Source organism: Electrona antarctica (assembly GCF_951216825.1).
Source record: "Electrona antarctica genome assembly, chromosome: 20".
NCBI classification, from domain to species: Eukaryota; Metazoa; Chordata; class Actinopteri; order Myctophiformes; family Myctophidae; genus Electrona; species Electrona antarctica.
The window spans coordinates 4,837,826-4,863,551 of record NC_136801.1 but is presented as its reverse complement, the minus strand read 5'-3'; the positions used below and the strand labels follow the sequence as shown (position 1 = coordinate 4,863,551).

General features: G+C 44.7%; 1 protein-coding gene across 1 annotated transcript; it reads left to right on the top strand.

The window, feature by feature from the left end:
* The first annotated feature begins 488 nt into the window (after positions 1 to 488).
* spata13 (spermatogenesis associated 13) lies at positions 489 to 25,098 on the top strand. The gene is made up of 13 exons (XM_079489999.1): positions 489 to 1,008; positions 7,147 to 8,802; positions 13,188 to 13,604; positions 15,124 to 15,271; positions 15,827 to 15,951; positions 16,290 to 16,469; positions 17,119 to 17,307; positions 19,578 to 19,757; positions 20,124 to 20,356; positions 21,009 to 21,138; positions 21,654 to 22,032; positions 23,207 to 23,281; positions 24,344 to 25,098. Exons 1-13 carry the CDS (start codon positions 1,000 to 1,002, stop codon positions 24,523 to 24,525), a joined length of 3,903 nt encoding a protein of 1,300 aa, XP_079346125.1. The 5' UTR covers positions 489 to 999; the 3' UTR covers positions 24,526 to 25,098.
* The last annotated feature ends 628 nt before the right edge of the window (positions 25,099 to 25,726 follow it).

Here is a 25,726-nt window from a genome sequence, read left to right as displayed (position 1 = left end):
AAAAATAAACGTGAGATCTGCTATAATTATGCTTTCCCTAAAATGATTCACTCCTCCCCAGTACATTGTTGTGGTGCTGAAGTTTCACAATATTACAAAACAACATTGAATGACTAACACATCCTAACTAATTATGCGGTCTGGTCTGACATGGGGATGGGCTCGTAATGTAGGCTAAGTAGACACAATGCAATGCCAAATAACTGGACTGTCTAGTCCTGTTTGTTTTACAATAATAAGCTCAGAGAAAGTGCATACCAATCACTCAGACAGAAGAAAAAAAACTAGTGACTGAGACGTTTGTATTCCTCATTCAACGCTACGCTGCACCTTTTTCTTCAATGGGACGTATCAAAGGCGCGTCTTTAGATCACGGACTCACCAATTGATCCGCGATTGGCTGTCGTGGACTGGTCACGCTCCGGTCAACCAATAACCTCATAACCAAACCTCATGGCCCCTCCCCTTTAATCAGTGCAACAAGTGCAGTGATGCTCCGTGCAGTTTCAACCTGCCAAGGAGCACTTCTAGTGCTGGAGCATCTACGGACTCATCCCGGGTTGTTTTGAACCATTTCTAGATATTTAAAACCATTCCGTATTTATTATTGTTTTGTTTACACACGAGGTCCGTCGAGAGAGCTTCTTCCGATCGGTGAAAGCGGAGACAACAGATTTTTTTTGCGTAGGAATTGGTTGGTTTTAGTAGAAGTTGCAACTTGCAAGTGAACTTTGAGCTAGCTGGAGTTGCTAGTGTATAGCCCGGTGTTTGAAAACTTAGCCAGCCGTTTGTCTCAAGATGTTGCGAGGTAGTTGGCATGGTAGCGGCTAACCAAAAGCTTTTACTCCTGACAACATGTTGTTTTCTAATGTGAGCGTCGAGTTCAACCTTTGGACTTCAGAGAAACCCAGCCTTCCAAATCTGGTCTGGTTGACCATGGTCAGCCAACAAAAACAGCTGCTGTGTTGATGTGAAAAATCAAAAAGGACAACTCCGACTATGAGGAGGGTAAGGAAGCACCATTATGCGCCATGTGATCGTATCCATTAAACAAAACAAAATCATGCGATCAAATGTTCAAATAACAGTACGACGTCTGTTTATTTGTGTTACGTTGCCGCTCTGTTTTACCGTTTTACATCACAATAGTAAAGGTTTGTTTGCCTGTTGTGTGCTTTTGGAAAGGGAACGAAAGAGGGCTATTGTAGTGCATTACAGCCTTGGTTGTTATAGTGATGTGGGAGATGCCAGGCAGTGAGATGGTGAAGGAAGGGGTGGGGGCCCTCAGCAACAGTGAGCAACTACAAAGCTTTATGGGCAAAGCAAGTTCATTAATGCACAAATAAATAAGCAGTTCCCCCTCCCGAGTTCATTGCAAGCTTTTTAAAAAAAGAAGAAAATAATGCACTGTGTACAGTAATCCTCTTTGATGCTTGTTTGCGAGTCATAGTTAATTCTGGTCATGCTGTAATAAATACATATTTTGAGGGGATTTGCAGTCATCCATACAGTGTTTGTTTTTGCATCAACTTGTTTTTACAGCTCCCCTGCCATGAAACTAGGGTATATAACTATGGTATATCCACCTGTTGCATTGTATTTCAAATTTGCATTGATTGTATTGCAGACTGACTGAGAGTTCCACAAAACGCTACAATACAAAACACTACAATACAATACAATACAAACAATACAAGCAGTTACACTGCTTGTATTCTAAAGATTCAGTATCTCCTTCATATGAAGTATGAAGGAGCAGAAGGTATAATACTTCTCACGGCACCATTCCATTTTTGGTGCAGGCAAGTTGAGCAAACAATGGCGAGCATTCAGTTTTACTCATCAGACGACATTAAGAATAGTTTGGTTTAAACTATGTTTTCCCCTCACAAAGTCAAATCCTTTTGACTGTAATTTATTAATCATGAACATAGTTTTATGGAGCATAAATCCATTTTACACTATGTTGGCAAAATTGTAACTATGCCTATAACCTGGTAACCTGTATGCTATGCCCTTATAGATAAGATAGCCTTCATTGATAGTACCTGGAGGGAAATAAAGGTGTCATAGCAGCAATGACAATTAAACACAAGAAAGAAGATGGGGTTGTCATCATGATCATGACATTTTATTTGAAGACAAATTGTTCTCACATATAATTGCAATTAACAATTTAAAATGTAACTTGTACAAGCTTGTTTGAATTAAATGTATGAACATTTTTCTACATGTAAATACCTATGATTATTACATTGTGCAAAAAGAATATCTCAAATTATCTCAAATACTTGCAATTAGACAATTATGTAATAATAGTGACAGGCCTAAGGAAAAGTACATGTAAAAGACGCAGAATCTGACACAGAGCATAGTCAGATTTGTGGAATAAGTTGTACAATGCTGGTAGAACAGCCTAGTTGAGTGCTGTACTGCGGTTAGCTTGTTGTTAACTTGGCCTAATAACGTTTTGTCCTTGCTAAACTCTGTACACTGTGGTGCGGTGTTGGATTTCTGGGTGGCTGTTTCTATGACAAGCCGCAGTGGATCAGGTGGGTGAGTTAGCGGATGCCTTGGTGTTGGTGCAAGTGGTTGACACTCCCTGGCTTTGGCGTATACCGGTGCTTCCCATGATCTATGGAGGGGGTGTGGCCCCAGTCTCTGTCTTCGTTCATCAAATTATAAGGAACTAGGTCACAGCCACAATTTGAGACTGCTGGAGTAGCCTACAGCTTGACAGAGAGGTCACCTGAGCTAGTTGCACTTTGCAAAACCTATTTCCGATTTTTAAGCAATCCGGCCGTTTTTAGAAGATGGTTGTCTTGAAATCATCCCTTTGCCAGACGTGTGGCTACTTTAGTGAACTACCTTTTTAATACCTTTTTATACATTATAACTATTACAGTAAATTAACATGGCAGTTGGCATTTATCCCAGATCACCTTCCATTTGTCAACACTTGGCACCCAGTGCTTGTTAAAAGCACATATTGGTGCCTCCTGTGGGAAAACACTGCAGTGTCTTATAATAGATCTTTTTGTCTGTCTCTCAGTCAGTATGGCTGAATAGCCTAGTTGTCTCTCTGATTAGGCTATAATGTGTGGATGAAACAAGTCCCGAACACAGACTGGTAAAGCTTTGGTAATCTGATTAGTACTGGTAGGGAAGAAGACATGGCTGCACGCACGCACGCACGCACGCACACACGCACGCACGCACGCACGCACGCACGCACGCACGCACGCACACACACACACCCCTCAAACTCTCGGCTGGTCTTGCTGTTGGACTCGGACATTCAGTCCCCTGTAATGTCTCCTCAGACCACCCGGGCCTCAGACTTGACTCTTGGCCGAGGGAAACGCTGCATAAAAAGTTAAGCTTTCTGAAATGTCGGAGAAATAGCTTATGAATGTTGATTCAGATTTATGAAGGTGTGTTTGATTTATCTTGCCAGACAGTGAAACAACTTCAAATGTGGATTCCCATCCACTTGGAAAACAAGATAAAATCCTTTCTGTTAAACCTTTCCAGAAGTATTCCCACTTACGGATCTACACACACACTGAGTCACTGACCATTCCCTTTCTGTAGAACGTTTGGGAGGCCATTTTGCTGTAAATCACCTGAAAAGCCGTTTTCCTTGTAGGTTTCTGTAAAGACTCAAGACTGATGGGCAACTAGTAAACTAACCACTTTACAAAGGAATGGCAGAGGTGCTTCAGGGTGTCTCACAGCTAAGCCAGAGAATTGAAAGTGCTTCCCTTCATACTCTGTCTGACTGACTTTTTTTAATTTTCAGTTCATTTTGGACCTAATTAGTTTTTATCCTAGCCTGAGGCAGCACATACTACTTTAGAGGTGAACCAGGGGCGGGAGTTAACTAATCATTATGCATTTATGACCTCTTACATAAGAGCCTGACTTCCACACAAATGGGAAGCGAGAGAGAATTTGAAAGGGAGTGAGATAGAAGAATGCCTTCCTCCCTGGTCTTGTCTTCATGTAGCAGTGTGTTTACCAACTGGCGAAGTCATGGGTGTATGTTTGCATATGCGTGATGCGGCACCTAAGTGCAATGCGAAATTGCGAATCCATTGCACATTTTATCCGGTGGGAAAGGATGTCCTAAAGCATTGTGTGTGTGAGACGTGTGTTTATGCAAGGCGTGCTTTTGGCTATTTTCTGCCCCTGTGTTTGTGTATCCATGCACGCAGGTCTGTCCTGGTCTCCGGGAGTCTAATCTACAGCTGGCTCCAGCTGGCTGCCATGCGGGGGGGGTTCTTCTCCTCCCTGAGCTCTTAATTAACTGTGAACCAGGGAGGACCAATACACAACTCAGCACTGAGCTGGCTCTGCACTGTAAACTATATTACTATGTTAATAAACAGATTCTTGCAGGTCTTCAGAGGTCTACAGGTAAAATAAATACCACACAGGCCAGGTCTTGCAGTGCAATTGAGCTGTGCTGTGGTAATGCTTGGATTGAAAAAATAAGATAAAATCACAGTGATTGGAGCTAAAAGGATTACCTAGAGCACCTAAAATGTGTTAAAAGTCATGGCTAAATAAAATATTGGCAAGGCAGAGCCTGAGCCTCCTGTGAAATGGAATAGCCCAGGTCTATGTGTTCTGGCTCCTTGCTATCAACACTGCATAGTGTTGTGGATGCCAACTGGCCTGTGACAGTTGGTGCCTCATGGGGGGTGGGGGGGGGGTGCATAGAGGTGGTGGAAAAGCTGATAAGATGAAGAGGAATGTTTTTGGGGAAAAAAACACGAGACACCTAACTCTGTAGAAATGTTGTTCCCCCCCCACACTTTCCTCACGTTTGGGCTCGGACGATACACGGAACAATTGATCGAGTCTCCACTCTCCTTTTTTTTCTCCGTTCACCGAGTTTTCTTTTTTCCAGGGGCAGAGGAGGAAAGGAACAACAACACAATTGAGCATAGCTTTGAAAACAGCACATTGTTTTGCGAGGGGGTGTTCACTGTCCGTCAGCAGCAGTGCTTGGCAGCGGTAGCTCTGTGTTTACATAAGTGTTCAGTGTGATGGAGTGAGCTGGTTGGAATGACAGCAGACTCCAGAGGCACTTGGACAGAGAAAGCCCATCTGTTGCTGCTGCAGAGCAGGCGAGGAGACTGACTGGAGTCCCCCATCCCCCCGGACCACTTCCCGCAACAATCGAATAAGCAATGCTGTGTTCACTGTTCATAGTAAAAATATACACGAGGCTGTGTCATACCAGACAAACAGCACAAGGTTATGTTCTATGGACCGCGCTGGTTCTAACAAAGATTAGCAAGGTAACTTATTTATTTGCTTTCCAGAAAATGGAAAAGACTGGTGAATTAAAAAAACAAAACAAATACATATAATATACAGGGCAGGCCTATATGGCCTAATTGTTACATTTATTTTGAAGACCTTCAGCAAGGGTATATACATGATATATGACATAGATATGGTGCCCACTGCCCAGCCTCAGCCAATATTAGCACACATCCTCCTGGGCACCAAACCAAAACCTTTAAACCCAGATAAGGCATTTTTGTCTAGAAAAAGCTTGCAAAGTTGGAAATGGAATATGTAGGACTAGGATCCCCTGTATATTCAGTCTGTCCCAGGCCACTGCTGCAGGCTACCAGCATATTGGAGGTATTTTAACAGTGCTGCTGCCCAGGAGGTCTGCATTCAATGAGAAGCTGAGAGTCCACTCCAGGGACCTCTCGAAACCTCAACCTCCCCACCTTGCCATCACCTCACCGTCGACGTAATCTGTAGAAAACCGGGCAATTTATTGCATCAATCACAATGGATTAGCGATTCTCATTGCTTAGTCATGCTCGCAACCCCCACAACCACTAGCATCAAAGACTCAGCTGCATTAGTTGCTGCCCTGCTACACACATGCACGCACACACACACACACACACACACACACACACACACACACACACACACACACACACACACACACACACACACACACACACACAGCTCAGTGCGACCCCTGCCTGGGCCTCAACTCTCCTTGGACTTGGAAATACTGCACCAAGGAGAAATGCACTCTGTGTTCTCACAGTGTGAAACGTGGCCTTCTCCCGCTGCTCCCACACATTCTGAGCGATGCTCCGTTTCAGCGCCCCAGCACAGTTATAAACGGTTATGAACTTGTATCATCATAGTCGGTGTATACATGGAACAGTTCAGCTCCATGCTTACACACACGACATGCACGTCATTCTCTAAATTCCCCGTAACACGCTTTTTACACATTTGCAATTATCTTCCATGATCTTTCTCTGAGGAATGCACTGTAGTATTACTGTGACAATCTCTTTCATCTTCCACTCGTAGATTGGTTTCAAAATATATTCCATCACTATCTTTATCTTTCAGATCTGACTTTTCATTCACTGATTCAAATAAGTTACCTAGGAATGGGAACATTTGGGCTAAAACATTTCAGGTGATGTGAATTTAAGCACCTCAAACTCAACTTTATTGCTGTTTATTGTTTAACTGTATTCGCTGTATGTAGTCAAATATACAGCAAGTTCCTGTACAACTATTCCTCAGTCTATTGTGCTTAATATCAAATATGCATGCCATAAAAATGTATGATTGAGTATATGTCTGTACTGACATACAAACAATACTGGCTACAGCTGCTCACTCAAAAGGTGTCTAAGTCAAGCCATTTTGGTTTGATCACACTGGTCAGGTAACATGAATCTGTTCTCCTGACCGCCATGTACAGCAGCTTAGCCTGCTCTCACTCACTGTATTTCTCAGTCTGTCTGTATACTAGTCAGGGCTCCAGAAATACCACTGTGTTCTTTACTAATCTTTAATACTAATGCAGTGGTTCTCAAAGTGGGGTCCGAGCACCCCAGGGGTCCTTGAGCGGGTTCCAGGGGGCCCCCAACTAAATGATTTATAGTTGAGATCAGGAACCAAATGGACCCTTACTTACAGGACCTGTAAGGATCCATTTGGTTCATTTGTATACTCTCAGGGTTGCAGACCATGAGGTCTGGAACCAAATGGGGGTCTGTGGCCTAATGTATACCATTACCAATCTGAAATTAAAAACTTTGAGGACCATGGTACTAATTCATCTATACATTGCATTTGCAGGCGGACCAAACAGAGGGAACTTTGTCCACCATCGAAGACTCCGTTCCTTGCCTTCTCGGCCCCAAAGGCGACCCACCCCTTCAGCCCCGGAGTCGACCCCTCAGTGACATCTACCCCTACCAGAGCCATGCTGAGAGGACTGCAGCCCCCTGCCTGCTGTCTGGCTGTGTTACCCAGATACAGCCAGTCACCTCAGATCCTCACTCGGAGGAGAGCAGGCTCAATGGCATCAACTCCTCGGCCTGGTCCAGTGCTGTGATAGGCCAACCTGATGACAAGCCCCACCCCTCACGGATTATGAGGCTCTTCTCTAACCCAAAGAAGTGTCCTGTCCTTGGGCACAGTCCAAGTACGGACTGTCCCCCCTCCCTCCAGGGCTCGCATGGTTCTGGTGGCCCACAGGCCTGGCCGGGCCTTTCAGGACTTGCTGTCGTGGACTCCTTCAAGAAGCTGCGCTCCTCTGTGCTCCAGGGAATCCAGAGCAGAGGAACAGCCAATCACGATGAAGAGTGTAGTCCTACAACCAATCAGCAACTAGCTATTGGCTTGATCATGAGCAATCAAGGCAGTGGTCCAGGCCATGCGGCTGACCTCTTCACATTTTCAGAGGGATGCACTGTGTCTAACGGCCATAAGGTTGCTGTTACTAGCCTAGGCTCTGATTATGAGGACTGTGACGTTGAGGATGAAGAAGATGCGGAAGGAAATGGTCCTCAGAGGAACACTCGTTTCTCTAGGAGTATCAGGCGAGCTTACGGAGCAGGACGAATCAGTTTACTCGACTCGGGTCGGGGGAGACGAGGGGGAAGCAACAAGGATGTGACGGTGTGCAGCGAGAAGCCAGCTGAAGGGTCAGGGTCAGAGGTGGACCCGCACGCAGAGGGAGTAAACGCCAACACAAATGTGAAGGTGATGCGCAGACTGAGCAAGAGTGCAGAAAACCTGAACCTTTTCAAGTCGTCTTTCAGACGCAAAGCCCCTTCTTCACCCAGTCCTACGTCACCTGCGCCAGACTCCCCAGAGACCAGCAGACCCAACAGGACCGCAAGCCTCCAGAGGACGGCCAGTGCCTCGTCGGTGGACGTACGCGGACGCAGCAGCGTCCCACGCTGTAAGAACCCTCTGAGGGCCAAGGACCAGATGCTGAGGCTCATGGGCAGCATGACGGACATCACCACCCGGAGGCGGCTCGGCAGCTCCCCGGGCCCTTGTTCCCCCACATCTCCACTGTCACCCCTCAGCCGTCTCCACGATGACTATTCCCGCAGACTGCCTTGCCTGCCTGCCAATGAGCGGCAGCGGCGGCCCTCGCCCGCCCGAACTCGGAAGGCCGGGGAGAGCACGGACGGGAGGCAGCCCCAAGTTGAATCCACCCCTGTGCTCCACCCGCCGCCTGACTCTGTCTTCAGCCCGGTCCTTCAGCCCGGTCCCTCTGTCTTCAGCCCGGTCCTGCACCAGGTTCATATGAGCACCGTCTCTGTGGAGAACGCAGAGGGGAAAGAAGGGGCTTCACCCTCTCTCTCTAATTACAATGCTTTGTCTATAACTTCAACCAGCTGCTACACACTGACCGCAGAATGCCATTCCCCGCCACTCAACCTCATTGAACCTTCTGGAAGCAAAGACCAGACCAACGTCACGTCGCAACCAAAAGAGGTAAGCAGTCAGTGGACCAGGTAAAGATGGCACCCTCCCTCCTGAACAAACAGTGTCCCTTGTGTAACAAGGAAGTCGTCTTTATGCACCGGTTCTGTTTGAAAATAACCATTTTTAGTGTTCAGGGATGAAGGTAATGTCCTGCAGCTGAATGAAGCTAGCAAGGAACTGTGTCCTTATATCATCATATTAATAATTATTATTATTCATTTTTCTAAAACTAAAAACAGTTTACAAATCTCTTTGCACAACACGTAACAAAAAATGGTAAAATGTCATATCAACAAAATATCAATACAAACAACTATAAAGTGGCACAGTAAATTGTAAAGGGCCAAAGTGAAGGGGAAAAAAAGCTAAACAAAGAAGCGCTCGGGTCGTAAAGTACCTGCCTGTCACCACATAGGCTCATCGCTTCAATCCACCGCGTTGCATCTGGCTTTGTCAAGCGTCAATAGTGTACGAACTACGAACACAATTGGCCCGTGTTCGGGGGAGGGAAGCCGGGCAGGGAAGTTGATATTTGTAATTGCACATACTCCTACGGGCTGGGATGGCACCTGTCGTCAGGGAGTGTTGGGAGGGGGGGGGGGGGGGGGGGGACTCCTCACTGCAGGTGAATGTGTAGGAAGTATGTGGCATTTAAAGACTAAATTGGGGAGAAAAAGATGGTTAAAAAGCAAAAACGAGACAAACGAAATAAAAGCTAAACAAAGGAAGGAGACCAAACTACAGTATAGTAGTAACCACCTGTGAACCAGCGTGTCCTTCTCTAAGGAAGGAGACTAAACTACAGTATAGTAGTAACCACCTGTGAACCAGCGTGTCCTTCTCTAAGGAAGGAGACTAAACTACAGTATAGTAGTAACCACCTGTGAACCAGCGTGTCCTTCTCTCAAGGCTGAAACAGCCCTGCCATTAATCAGCTGTTTCAGACGCTGGAAGTGAAGACTCATGAGGTCATAGGTTCTGTGAGTGAGGACTTGCGAGGTCATGGGTTGTGTCTCATCTGTGTGAAGTAACAATGGGATGAAGGCAATAAAAAGATCAAATGTCTGCCTTATCACCTGGAGCAGGAAGGATCATCAATGAATTATTACTCGACGCAATGCCATCGACCCTTGCCTTGGAAACTGAACTTAGCACCTCCTGGTAGTAGTGATTTTTGTGTCAAAACTCCCATGATAAGGTCATGTGCATACTGTACATGATATTTGAACTGTAGCCAAGCTCCAGCGCCAGAGAGCAGCAGCTGAGAGTGCAACAGTTCGAGCAACACACCGGTCCAAAGTTCCCCACAAGGGCTGCAACTATCGACTATGTCATTGGCGATTTATTCTGTTTTGGATTAATCGATAAGAGCATTTTCTTAAATGTATAATCGATATATTTGTATATATTACATATCAATGAATCTATATGAAGCATTTCAAATTGTTTTTTTTTCCTTTAATAATTTACTAAATTGATTAATCTGATTAACTACTTAAACCCTGTTTTATACTTCGTCGTATCACAGTGTCACGCGAAAAATGCTGATCTACGACAAGCTCACAGCGCATTGCAATGCGACTCATGGCGCGCTTGTAGAACGGCTATTTTAGCTAGTGAATATTCAAAGGGGCTTTTCTCAGCTTTGGGGAAAACGGTACAATCACTTTAAAATGGTCATATCTCCTTCAAATATTTTCCAATTTCATTGAATGATACATCATATGAAAGCTTACATTCTGTACTTTAATAATCTGTAAAAAACTGAAAAATTACTCTGGTCGAGATGAGGGCCTATTTGCCAGACCCGGTCACATTTAAATTATATTAATTATATTATGGAATTACATATGACCTCCCCATTATTTTTTTTTACAATTTAGACATTTAGTGCAGGGGTTCTCAACGTTTTTGGCCGGGGACCCCCGAAAATGCTTTGGCAACGTCTCGGGACCCCCGCCCCGCCCCCTCCCGACCCCCAATATAAATTGACTGCTACAATAACCTTAAACCATTTTGGGCGGGAACCCCTTTTGGTGTTTTAAGCATTGTTATAATTTAGCTATTTAAAAATAGCAGATCTACAAGCTCATAGCGCGCCACCGAGTGGCGCGCTACGAGCTTGTAGGTCTGCTATTTTTGAAAAATCGTTTTTTTTTTTTTTTTTTTTTTTTTTGAAAACATTTTGGGGACCCCCTAAAATAATTTGGCGACCCCCCCGAGGGGTCGCGACCCACGGGTTGAGAACCCCTGATTTTAGTGTATGCTCTCTTCCAGAGTGAAATCTGAATAAGCAGAGTATAAGCGGTATGAAGATGGAGTGAGTCTGTGATTGGCTGAGTGAACCATGTGAGTGAGAACGTGATGCTGAGGCGGCCCAATTAACGCCGGCAGCGACTTCACTGAGGTTTGCTCTGTGCATGTCTGGCAGGCAGCGACTCCACTGAGGTTTGCTCTGTGCGTGTCTGTGACAGGCGCCATGCTCATTAGTCATCATGGCTTAGTTTTCATTTAGTTTTAGTCAGTGAAAAAAAGGTAGCCGATGAACATTTATTCTCATAGTTATTAGTCGACGAAATCAACACTTCAGTTATGATTGAACTTTTTTTTTTAATCACTTGAATCTATTAGTGTGATTAGCTGTTGCACTCCCCACCAGTGTCAATGAAATTAATTAATCAACAATAGTAACTTAAATCTTTGCGCCGTTTGACTCCCCTCCCTCCCCTTCTGTCATCCTGAGTCATAAACATTGTTGTGAGCTACAGCTGGGTCACATGCTGAGGCCAGTGGTACTGTTTTACCTTCAGCTGGGTCACATGCTGAGGCCAGTGGTACCGTTTTACCTTCCAGCTACAGCTGGGTCACATGCTGAGGCCAGTGGTACTGTTTTACCTTCCAGCTACAGCTGGGTCACATGCTGAGGCCAGTGGTACTGTTTTACCTTCAGCTGGGTCACATGCTGAGGCCAGTGGTACTGTTTTACCTTCCAGCTACAGCTGGGTCACATGCTGAGGCCAGTGGTACTGTTCTACCGTCCAGCTACAGCTGGGTCACATGCTGAGGCCAGTGGTACTGTTCTACCTTCCACACTGTACTGAAGGAGCTGCCCAGGGTTAATAATTACACCTTGTTTGTGATTAGCAGCCCTTGCGCAAAGCTTCCAGCTCCATGTTCCAAGTTGCTGTGGCAGGTTAGGCAGCTATCAGTAAGTACCATGCTCCCCCCCAGCCCCCCTCCCCACTGTCCGTTTCCCTCCCCTCCCCTCCCCCCCTGTGGTGGTGGTGGCAGCCCGCTGGGTCAAAGTCCGATAACAATGCGTACTAGGCCCAGGATAGCTGGAGCAACACAGACCGGCGTACAGGCAGAATTGTAAACATATAGCTAAATGGATTTAGATAAAAGCCTAGCCATATAGCCAGACTCTGATTAAGAGGATCAATGGAGGAAATACTATTTGGTTTCCGTTCAATAGCAAGAGGCGGGAGGCATTACCTGGACTTGTGAAGACTGCTTTCAGGAGACGGGCCTGTGTGTATGTTTGTATATGAGTGTGGGTATATTTCACAATGGTGCTGGGCCACTGTGTGCCTTTTCAGTGCATATGCAGGGGACCGGACCCAGACCGAGAGAACAAGGAGGTGAGGTTTCAGCCCGAGTATCATTCGCTATAACTAAACAATTTTAGAAAACTTTTTAGATGAGTAACTATTAGCCAATATTTGACCATTTTAGCCATACAATAGATGTATCATACTGTATGTACACATGCAGGATGTTATCACTAAATGAAGGGAAATATTTTTTCATATTTTCTTGATAACCCTTGATAATCCCACTCAACACACCCACTTGTGTGTTGAGTGTTTGGGCAATCACTGTGTGAATAGTTGAATACTTTCACATGGTTTGTGCCAGACTTTCAGTGAGAATCCTGATACGGTTCCTTGGAAGATGACTCCTTAATGTAGCATTTTCGTTTTGCCTTTAACCCATTTTGACCTGAGATCACAAATCCTGACAGTTTTCTGAAAAAGCTATGTTTCTATGTCAGTCGTTCTTCGATTTAAAAAAAATTAGCAGACCTACAAGGTCGTAGCGTGCCACTCGGTGGCGCGCTATGAGCTTGTAGATCTGCTATTTTTCAATAGCTAAAGCACAACATAATGCTAACACCAAGAGGGGTTCCCGCCCAAAATGGGTAGACAGTTTTACTAACTTTGAAGGCACTCAGCTCTGTTTCTGATTAACATGTTCACAGACTTTCTGTCCTACAGCCTGTAAATCACGGGACCATTGCAGGTTGTTGAATGGGGGAAGAGTGATAAATTAGCCTCATTGACCTGTGAACTTTGACCTTTGCCCCCCCTCCCCCTCCCCTCCTTGCTCTCCAGGCATCATCTGACCAAAACGCAGGCAGCAGCACCCCTCCTCTCTCGCCAGTATCATCCACAGGGTCATCCTCATCCCCTGGAGAGGCGTCCACCTCTTCCATAGAATCAACGCCGTCCGTCAACCCCAGGCGGAGGGCGGGGAGATCGCGGCCTCGGCCAATCTCTGCCTACGGCCAGCTGGTGTCAAGGAAATGCCCCATCCCAGAGGAAGAGGCAGAGCCGCATCCGGATGAAAGGACTACAAACGGAACATCCTGTGGAGACTACAATAGCAATGACAGTTGTGCGAGTGGAGACAGTCCTGAGGGCCGTGGCGTCAATGGGGACCTTCAGAGCCGAAAGCCGCGGCCCGTCTCAGTGATAGGAGGAGAGGAGCTGTTCTCCTCCCCCGAGGAGAAGGAGTGCCGCCTGCCCTCAGTAAGTCCCGGCTTTCTGATGACGGCTATGGCTTTTAGCCCAAGGAGTGTGTTTTTTTTTGTGCAAAACTAATGCTTGGAATGGATTCAGAATCATGAAAACCCCCTGGTTTGACATGTCACATGCTACTTAAATCATAATGAGGTTTTGACATTTTCGCCATATATAGGTTGTTAACACACCGAGCGGCAAAAACGGGGGTCTCCGTCCTATCAAATAATCCTGTTCCGCGCCCAGGACGGAGATTAATCAAAAGTTCCGTCTTTAATTATATAACTGAGCGCACCAGTTTTACTGGCTGGTAGCGTCGATTGAGCAACATTCGATGTCATTTCCGGTTGGGACGTCATCCAAAGTGGTCCCCCTCCATTTTAGTGGATGCGAGGAAAAATCTTAAAACGTGAATAACTTGATCTAAATCAATGCTTCCAATTCTAACCAAAGATTGTGTTTTTGACGGACCATCGCAGTCCCGTCGCTTGTCGCGTTAGGAGTAATCATACTTCTCGTTGTTGTCGATCCCCTCAGGGGTGTTTTGGCTACTAATAAGGGAAAATTAGCAAAATGTGTGCAAATCTGCAAAATCTAAAAACATTACATAATATAATTGCAATAACGTCATTAATGCACTTCTGCGTTGCTTTCGGAACTCGCCCCTCCATTATCATTTTATGCAGAAGTAAGTCTGCTGAATAGGTTGGTTATGTGACGGTGAGCCATCATGGCACTTATTTTAATTCCATATAAGTCAGCATGTCGCACAGCTTTAGTTTAAAGATGTAGTGCCGTGATCTTTTTCCACACTAAAGACATGATCATCAGGTCTTATTGTTATATAAGGAGGTATAATTTTTTCAAAGAAATGTACAGTATTTGTTAAAATGTTGTTTTTATGTGGGCACGCCCACCAGTTCATTAAGTATGCCTGGTGGGTGGTGATGGGTGGTGATCCACCTGAACTGAAGCCGCACCCACAGCTGTAGTTGTATGATAAAGGGGGAGGGGTTAGGGGAGGGGCTGATAGTGTGATGTCACTATATAACTGTTTATTTCATTGGCCCGTTTGACTGTCAAGGTTTCAGCCTCCAGGAAGAAACCCTAAATACAAAGTTAATACACCATTGCACATAAAAACGACTCCAGGGTGTCTAATGAAGTACTGTCACCTCATAGACACATGAAAAACTGGAAAAATACAAAAATTGTGGCACTCCATCTTTTAAGTATTTTAAGCGGTCAAACTAGCAAAAGAATACATTACATGCTCAATCTTCCAGAAAACCATATTCTAGGATATTTCATAAAAGCCTCGATGTACACTGTATGGCTACCAACACATAATTTTACATATTGTGCCAATTGTTTATGAAACCGAACCCTAGTGTGTGCGTGGGGGCTCCTTTCATGCTTCATCACAGATTAGTACTTGGCCGAACGTCATTCTTTCAGCCGTGAGATGTTATTTTTGCTATAATCCACGACCCTTAACTAAATCCCACAATGGTTTCTCCCCCTGCAGCCCCTGTCGCGACCCCCGGTCCCGTCCCACCAGGTGCCCCCCTACAGAGCCGTGTCTGCCAGGTTCCGCCCCTCCTCCACCCTCTCCCAGAGCACCCCCATCGGACTGGACCGTCTCGGACGACACAAGATCCACAGAGTCCTCAGCGGTGAGAACCAGGGGATTGTGTTAATAGCGGGGGGGGAAAAACAAGCAAGAGATGGTGAGTCTGGGAATGTTGATGTGCGTGTCTCCGGACAGCGCAGGAACAGAACCGGGTCTGTGACCACGTTGATTTTGCAGATTTATTTTTGTTTTGCAAGTAATGCTAGATTTGTTGTTTTTGTCAACAGGTAATGCTAGATTTACACACCGTGTTAACACATTTTGTGCCCAAGACGTCTGTGGACGTCTTGGGTATTACCGCACGTGCATAGCCCAAGACGTCTGTGGACAGAAAAATCAAAACCTTTTTTTTTTTTTTTTTTTTATACGTGGTGCCAAAGTTTGTGTTTTCGCCATTGAGAATGCATTTGGCGTTTAAATTAAATAACTCAGAAACTATAAAACATTTCAAAGTAAAAAGTTCCAGCATGTGTCTCCACAGTCAGCTGAATTATAAAAAATGTGAATGGATTTTCTAGGTGAAAGTGATTTTGGGCAGTTTTGCGTGGGCTCTCAATGTGTTAATACGCCCATGTATTCTGTCATCTGTGCATTGCAGATGAGAGCTCAGAGAGCTCGGTGGCGCTCGACGACAGCGTGAGCGAGGAGGACGGCAGCTTTGACGAGCTCAGTGATGGGACACCCTACTTGCAGTCAGGGGTGGAGCTCCCCATGCTCAACGAGGTGAGTCAGCTTATTGGTGGAATTAACACCATGATCCCAAACCGCTTGCCTTCCTGACAACAACTGAACCGTGGAAAACACGGGTTGGATCTGCTGGGATGTAACATTCTGTCGCTCAATTTTAATCCCAGTGCAGTGTGTCTGTGCAGTCAGTCACAAAGAGTTGTTTGTGTGTTGTGAAGATGCACTGGGGCTGTTGCTTTGTCTGGTCTGCTACCTTAGCAGAACAGGCAAATTCTGCAGTGTCCCAGACATCCAGATGTAATCTTGTATGTTTGACATAAGACATGGCTTTGCCCGGCATGTAATATTGTACTCTGTGTGTTTGTGGGGATCAGTGGATAATCGCTGGTCATGCGGTGTATGCTGAGGCCCTCTGGGACCATGTGACCATGGAGGACCAGGAGTTGGCCTTCAAGGCAGGCGACGTCATCCGCGTCTTGGATGCCTCTCACAAGGACTGGTGGTGGGGCAGGGCCGTCGACAGGGAGGCCTGGTTCCCCTCAACCTTTGTCAGGGTAAGTGGACTTCCTGACCTGCGTGTCCAAATGCATGTTTGCTCTCCAACCACAAAGCAAAGGCCTTCCAACTGGCTTTGCTCCAAACATTGCCCCGTTAACCCCCTTTAATACTGTGTGTAGAGGGCTTTGGTGGTTCAGAGCTTCGGCTGGTTTCTGTGGCGACCACTGTTGATTGGCAGTTGAGTCTTAATTAGGCTGGCTGTGGTTACCACGGTGAGGCCAGTTGATTGGCAGATGCTCATCTGCTGTGCTGTGTGTAATTGCCTGGTGCTGTTGACTGAACAGGAGTTGGTTAAATTGCACATGGTGGTGTTGTCATAGTGATGTGGAACATTCTTGGGCTATCATAGTTTTAGTAGTTAACTTGCTTGCATTTTTTAAAATTATTTCATATATTTTAACGGCAATGTGTATTAAATTTTTGTTTTAATGAAAATGGTCCCTTTATCTCACTTTCTTGTTTGTGAAGCGCAATAAATGATTGCAAACAGAGCGACATTTACCAAACTGATGTGTATGTCCTCATGATGTACCATTTATGAGAGCTTTATCTGAAGGTTTTTCCTGTGATCCCAGTTGGGGTTCAGTTCCCACTGCGGGTGTGGTGGTGCATTCACATGCATAATGTGTGTTTGTCTGTACACAGCTGCGTGTGAACCAGGAGGACTCTAGCGGGGACAGTGTGGAGAGCATCGCTGACCAGGAGGAGCCGGCGGCCCCCAGGGACAGGGACACGCACAGCAGCCAGCACAAGGAGCAGATGAGGACCAATGTGATCCAAGAGATCATGAACACCGAGCGGATCTACATCAAGCACCTGAGAGACATCTGTGAGGTACTGGAGCTGACCACCTAGACCACGTCACTCTGGAGCTGCCCAACCTAGACCACGTCACTCTTGGCACTGGCAACAATTCATGTTCATTTAACCCATTTGGACCTGAGGACGATTCTACAAATGTTTTCTAAATCCTGACAGTTTTCTGAAAAACCTCATGTTTCTATGTCAGTGGTTCTCAAACATTTTCATGTCAAGGACACCCAAAAATATATGTAATTGGCCGCTGACCCCCATCTGAAAATATGTTGTTCCAGGGACCCCCCAGGAGCATTCAAAAATAGCAGACCTACAAGCTCGTAGCGCGCCACTCGGTGGCGCGCTATGAGCTTGTAGATCTGCTATTTTTCAATAGCTAAATTATAACAATGTTTAAAACACCATAAGGGGTTCCCACCCAAAATGGGTTAACTGTAGTGGGTTGAGTTTTCAACACAGAATTTTGCAGTGTGTATGAAATGTGTATGTTTGGGATGTCAACTGTTATTTGTTGAGTAATATGTGAATATGCTTATCGGCTACTAATTTGCTCACAGGCTACTAGTTCAGAGATAGTTCAAGAGTGAGAGGGATGGGGTACATACTTAGTTTAGACTAGTCATTGGTTAGACATGGGTTAAGGTTAGGTTTAGGTGTGCTGCCCCGTGGGAGGTTAGGTTTAAGGTGAGGGTTTGAGATGGGTTGTAGATGTAGGACTAATGACTGGTCTAACCAATGACTAGTCTAAACCAAAAAGTATAGCTCAGTATGGGACCATTTCACAAAGATGGGCGATGGCAAAGTTGCATAAGAGCTTTGCAAAACTGTGCTCAAATTTAAACGTCAGCAGCATGAGCAACATGCTAATCACTTAGAATATAATCATCACCTGTGTGTCCAAGCGATCTATTGCGCATGGATGGGGACACAAGGAAGAATGTGAAGAACTGCTTCTCTGACATCTATGTTACTTCTGAGGAAAATGGGCAAGTAAACAAAGTGGAGAGCTATGAGAGGTTTCCCTCCCCCCAATCCTGGAAATGAATCCATTAGAATGGAACACTCCCCCAGACTGGCTACCTTAACCATTATTCATCTGCTATCTGGGAGTACCGGGGATGTCTGTGCCAACAGACTGCAGTGCACTCTAGATGTTGATCTTTTAATAAAAATGTGTATACTAAACCTACAAGCAGACAGTTACCTGGGCTGGGTCAGGATGTGTAGGTTGCTTAATGCATTTGAGCTGCGAAGATCAAGGCATAATTAAATGCCTAAATGAATATCTAGTATTCTGATAAATGTTCATTCTAATGTAGATTTGGGTGCATTTCGAGTTTGGGTATGTGGGTCATCATAACTGTATTTCAGCTTTAGGCTACACCGTCAATTTAAATAAAAATGATGTCGGCTATCCGATTGCAAGACGTTCTGTTAGTGACATCCCTAGTTTATGGAACATTTGCTGTCAACCTATCCTGTGTACTTTTGTACAGGAATGCACACAATCACTTAAGACTAATTTGATTTAAAGTAGGGCTTATTTGCACAACTGCAAAGGGGAAACTGAAGTGGATGGAGGCACAACATCTGCTTTATTTTCTTTTTTTTCTTTATTTTTTTTTATCCCACGATTTTTGCAACCCTGTTTTTTCACCCAGTGCCAATTATCTAATGTAATCCTGGGCGCTACACTTCCTCTGCCAACCTGGGGGGGGGGCAGCGGACTGACCTCATGCCTCCTTCTATGCATGAGGAGTCCAAGCTGCTTCTTTTCACCTGACAGGGGAGAATTTCCCAGGCCGGACGTAGTGCGTGGAAGGAACACGTTATTGGCGCCCCGGCTGGCCAGGGGGAGGTAGTTTAGAGACCAGGATTACTGCATGTTTTTGTGAGGGTACCTACCCTAGGGGACACGGGGAGAACATGCAAACTCCACACAGAAAGGCTTTATTTGCTTTATTTTCAATGGATTTTCTGTGCTTCCAATGTGCATGCTGTCACTCAGGATAATTGTGTGAACCAAAAGTCTGTCTCAAGAGAATAATCATTACTCACACCAATAATGAAATGGAGGTAATGTTGAAGAGATGAGAATTCCTTTTACATTAACATGATGAGAAATGCTTCAACTTAGTAAATTAGTAAATAAAATCAACAGGGTTATGGTTACATGTTTAGCCTTTGGCGGCACCTGTTGGCCAGCAGCTGAACTGTTTCCAGGCTGTCCTGTCAGTGTTGCTATACTATAAAATAGCAACACCTTTGCTTTGCTCTTCTCTGTCCAGGGTTATATCCGCCAGTGTCGTAAACACCCGACCATGTTCACCGAAGAGCAGCTCAAGACCATCTTCAGCAACATCGAGGACATCTACCGCTTCCAGAGGCAGTTCCTCCGTGACCTGGAGAAGAAATACAACAAAGATCAACCACATCTGAGCGAGATAGGCTCTTGCTTTCTCTTGCAGGTATTGGATCTAAACGCACAAACACTGAACATTCACTCACTCAGTCCTCGAACACTTCACTTGGGTCACTTGCTCATTAATTTATTCACAACGGATTCAGTATCACTTAACCCATTTTGGGCGGGAACCCCTTTTGGTGTTAGCATTATGTTATGCTTTAGCTATTGAAAAATAGCAGATCTACAAGTTCGTAACGCGCCACCGAGTGGTGCGCTACGAGCTTGTATGTCTGCTATTTTTGAAAAATCGAAGAACCACTGACATAGAAACATAGCTTTTTCAGAAAACTGTCAGGATGTAGAAGACATTTTTAGAATCTGATCTCAGGTCAAAATGGGTTAATCTCTCTGTCTCGCTCCGGGTCAGGGCGAGGGCTTCTCCATCTACTCGGACTACTGCAACACCCACCCAGCAGCGTGTGCTGAGCTTCAGCGCTTGATGAAGCTGGGACGTTACAAGCACTTCTTCGAGGCGTGCCGGCTCCTCCAGCAGATGATTGACATCTCCATTGCCGGCTTCCTACTCACACCGGTTCAGAAGATCTGTAAATACCCCCTTCAGCTCGGAGAGCTACTCAAGTACACCCCCAAGGAGCACAGGTACCACCAGAAGCCAGAACACCCTGTTTTCCCTATTTACTTTCTTTTGCGAACAACAAATAACTTACAAACTTAAAGGAGAATTCCATGCAAGAAGGCTTTCTTACCTTTCTTACCTTTCTTTGTAGTCGTTACATCCCCACCAAAGAGGTCCAGGTGTTTTTTTGTGCAAAAACTCCTTATTGGCTATTTCCCCTATACCATAAGCCCTCAATGAATTGCATTGAATTGAATGGGAATTGAATGGGACTATGGGGTGGGGCTATGGGGTGTTAATTCGCTTATTTCCATCGAAATAAGTAGTAAAGTGTGCCGCTTGGGATATTATTTACATTATGAAGAGAGGATATATATAAAATAATTGAGCGATGGAAATAAGCACCCCATACCCCCATTCAATTCCCATTCAATGCAATTCATTTAGGCCTTATGGTAGGGGAAATAGCCAATAAGGAGCTTTTGCACAAAATAACATCTGGACCTCTTTGGTGGGGACGTAACAACTACAAAGAAAGGTAAGAAAGCCTTTTAGTATGGAATTCTCCTTTAAGTTTGTCAACCTTCTCTTTCTATCATCAACATCAGGGGTTCAACACCATGAACCCCTGCTGTGGTGTACCTGGATGCTAACATGGTCTCTCTCCGTTGTTAGTGACTACGGTGGAGTGAGCAATGCGTACGAGGCTATGAAGAACGTGGCCAGTCTGATCAACGAGAGGAAGAGGAGGCTGGAGAGTGTTGATGCCATCGCTCACTGGCAGGTGGCCATTCTGCACTGGGAGGTTTGTTATTGGTCACGCTCAAATGAACAATATGTTACTTCATACAAGTGGATTTCTCTTTTTTTTAAACCCATTTTGGGCGGGAACCCCTTTTGGTGTTTTAAACATTATGTTATGATTTAGCTATTGAAAAATAGCAGATCTACAAGCTCATAGCGCGCCACCGAGTGGCGCGCTATGAGCTTGTAGGTCTGCTATTTTTTTTAAATTGTTAAAATGTGGCGCAAATCATTGAATATATATATTTCAGAGCGAACATTTTTAACTAAAATATTTGCTTCTTGGGGGTCCCTGGAACTACATATTTTGAGATTGGGGTCTGTGTCCCAATAGAGATAATTCTGGGGGTCCTTGACATGAAAAAGGTTGAGCACCACTGACATAGAAACATAGGTTTTTCAGATTTTTTTGGGGGATTTAGAAGCCTTTTCTTTTAATTGACCTCAGTCCAAAATGTGTTAAGCGATAAAGAAAATTGCATTCATGAACATCTTACTGTTAACTTGCTGCCACAGGGAGCCGACGCCCTGGAGCGCAGCTCTGAGCTGATCCACTCTGGCGAGCTGACGCGGGTTACCCCACGTAACGGCAAGGCGCAGCAGCGCCACTTCTTCCTGTTCGACCACCAGCTCGTATTCTGCAAGAAGGACATCCTGCGCAGGGACCTACTGCACTACCGCGGCCGGCTAGACATGGACCAGACGGAGGTGGTGGAGCAGGCCGACGGCCGGGACCCGGACCTGGGCTTGAGTCTGAGGAACGCCCTGCGCCTCCGCAACGCCGACACCCTGGAGACTCTGTGTATGCTCTGCTGCAGGAAGCCACAGGACAAGCAGCGGTGGCTGCAGGCCTTTGCCAGGGAGAGACGCCAGGTCCAGGAGGATCAGGAGATGGGTGAGTGTTGACACCTTTTGTGCAGTGGTCGTGTATACACGTCTTTTCTAATCAAACCGCGGGGGGCCTATGATGTGTCTTTAGGTCCTTTTTGAGTGGTGTAAACCACTCCTACAACTGGCTTTGTTAGTCTGTCTGTCTGTCTGTCTGTCTGTCTGTCTGTCTGTCTGTCTGTGCAGAAAAAATGAGCATGGTTGCTACGGTCACCCAGTTCACCCGGGTGTGATTACATTACGTCAGACCACAGCTGATCAGGCTATATAAGACCTTACACCACTCTGTTCACACGGGTGTGATTTGTAATTATATCAAACGGGATCACTGAAATCTTTTTTCTTTTTGAGTGGTGTAAACCACTCCTACGACTGGCTTTGTTAGTTTACGTGTCTGTCTGTCTGTTCGTAAAAAATGAGCACGGTTGCTATGGTCACCCAGTTCACACGGGTGTGATTTCATTACGTCAGACATTACGTCAGACCACAGCTGATCAGTCTATATAAGACCTTACACCACTCAGTTCACACGGGTGTGATGCTTTTTTATTTGCCTCAGCGATCCTAGACATGTTTTGTGCATGCACACTGCTGTTCACTTCCTTGCTTACGGCCCAGACTATGGAGTTTAGTCTCTCAAGCCAGACAACCATCCCACAATCTTCGAATGCTACAAAGTCTGTAACTACACCCCCTGCAAGTGGTGCAAAGGAAGTCGTTTGTCATTTCCATTTACAAAAACATATTTTAAAACATCTTTAAAATATATTTTAAGATGTCAACTTCTGCTAAGCAGCAAACTAGATACAGTATTCTTTGTCTAATCAAGAAAGAGTCATTTATTTTCTGTTTTATTTAAGAGCTGGAGAGACAGGGCGGTCTCTGTTACTGAACATTCTATAACAATGATTAGTTAGAAAATAGTAACCTGGAAACCAGATGAATCTGCTAGTTCAAAAGGCTGTAATCTCTCGGTTGAGATTGGATTTCCCTGCCCCCGGTGTAGTGGGGCCCAGTATGCCAATATGGGGCGGGTTTATCACCAGAGGCGTTTTTGAAATGTGCCCATCTGCCACACAGATTCCAGAATAATATCTATGTGGTGAAAATGTATAATACACTACTTAACACTTAGTTATCTTCACTTAGTTATTACTTTTCTCTCTCTTCTCTTGTGACAGGGATGGAGATCAGTGAAGAGCAAAGAAAACGGGCTATTTTTAATGCCAGAAAGGCCAAACGAGGGAAGATCAAGAGTAAGTAACCATGTCATCTTTTTTTTTAATACTGTTTTTATTAGGCATTTTGTATATGACATAACTTCAGAATATCTTTGACAATGATAATGAGTAATTAAGTGATATGAAATGAAAAAAATAATAATGACAGGTAGTGTAAATGTTCCAAATACAATACATAATAAAATAGGTATATAAATGTGATTAACAAGAAAAAACAAAACATTTAAACAGTGACAAATGTGAACAGACAAACAAAGACACCAGGACAGACACTCTTGCTCTCAAACTTTCCCAACACGTTGTTGTAAATCAACTGAATTACAGACATTTTTCTTTTTAAATGAGAAAAAATTAAATAAAGAAAAAACACTTTTTTTTTTCCTTTCCAATTTTCGATTATGTTATCTATTGTGTAGGAGGGGTTAGCGTGCACCTATTGAAATAGTCAATGAAGGGTTGCCATGTCTGGTAAAATCTATCTTCACTCCCTCTCAATTCAAACTATCTTTTCCAATTGCAAATAGTGCATAACATCTTTCATAAGTGTAGTGTGAGTCGGAACCTGTGCTTGCTTCCAATTCAACCATGTCATCTTTGACCCATTTCGACTTGAGGCCGATTCTGGAAAAAACTTGAATGGATGTTGCTATATATCGTCTGTCGGGTAGAATCCACATATGTCCAAAACTGTTACTTATCACGATTCAAATTCAAAAGTAGCAGATCTGCTATTTTTGATTCTATGTGATGCTGTAGTTAGTATAATCGAGAGGTTTCTATATAAGCTATATATGTGGTTAATTGTCAGGTTTTGAACCCATTTTGGGCGGGAACCCCTTTTGGTGTTAGCATTATGTTATGCTTTATCTATTGAAAAATAGCAGATCTACAAGCTCATAGCGCGGCACCGAGTGGTGCGCTACGAGCTTGTAGGTCTGGTATTTTTGAAAAATCGAAGAACGACTGACATAGAAACATAGCTTTTTCAGAAAACTGTCAGGATGTAGAAGACATTTTTAGAATCTGATCTCAGGTCAAAATGGGTTAAATAATATCTCCCTCTACTTTCTCTGTTAGCCATTGGGTACTCTGATTCTCTTCCGCCTCACCACCAAAACCTTCACCCGCTTCACCAACGCCACGTCACCGTGCCAACCAGCGTGCCTCAGCAGCAGGTGTTCTCATTGGCCGAGCCCCAGAAGCGAAAGCCCTCCCACCTGTGGAACACTTTCACCCGCAGCGCCTTTTTCAGGAAATGAGACTTAATTATTTCGCCACCCCTTGATCCCTGTTCTGTGAATGTGTGTAAACCTCACCCCCCAAACCGTCGTCCTGAAGGCTCAAAGATCACTTTGTTGTTTTTTTGTTTTGTTCTTTAAAACCTACTTGTGAATATATGTCATGCTTTATTTTGTGCTTTGTATGTCTGTTAATGTATGTCTGTTTATTCAATGTTGAAGTTCAGTGCCTGCAACTTGGGAGGGACACCCTCAAAAGTGTTAAAATACTGACTCCCTCCATATTGTGGGTTTTAACGATGCTGCTCATTATACCCCCACCCTGTCTTATGCCAGCTGAAACTTGTTTTTATGTTAATTATGACAAAGTTTTTTCTGCTTTAAATTTTGAGTACTTGTTGTGTTTTTTGTTTGTTTTCACTAAGGCTGGAACCTTTTTTTTTTCCTTTTGTTTTTTTGTTTAAGTGTCGTCTCTGAGCACAAATTGGCCAGAGAAGCAGTCGGTCAGCTGTCCCACTCACTTCCTGTTAACATTGTAAATAAAAGTCTTGTACAAAATGACCAAATTGTGTCATTTTTAAAGAAGATTTGCTAGCTTGACAGTTGACATGAATTCTGGAAAATGCTAATTGGTTTCTTTGCTGTGGAATTTGTGGATGCACCCTTCCTCTGGTCAAACTGTCAAATTGAATAGCCTGATTTCTTTGAGATTGATGAATGAGGAAAATGTTTTTTAATGAATGAAACCTTAGCCACAGGACTGGAGGAGGTGTGTTACTTCACCGAGGTCGACTCTGTTCCCACAGCTCATCTGAGCGAAAGGATCTGGTTTCACAGACAACCTGTTGCCTGGGCTGCAAATGCATCTCAGCCATACACTACCTGCACTCACTGCTACGCACAGATACCCGTTTCTGAGCCCTGTCTTATATTGATGTGCATGTTTTTGATCTGAGAGAGAGAGAGAGGATGAGAATGGCTATAGCTCTTGACCACCTAGTGATGAGACGGATATCAATGAAGTGACGGCATGTCTGTGCGCCTGTGTCATGGGCACAGAGTGTGTGGAGAACGAGCAGCCAACAAAAGATGGAGATGGAGATGCCCCTCAACTGGATGCTGCCAGTGTAAGTAATATCATTAACGGCTTTGAATCCGGCGTGTCTAATTTGAGCAAATGGGCCACGAGTTTGCAATCTCACGATCACTTCGTGAGGTTGTA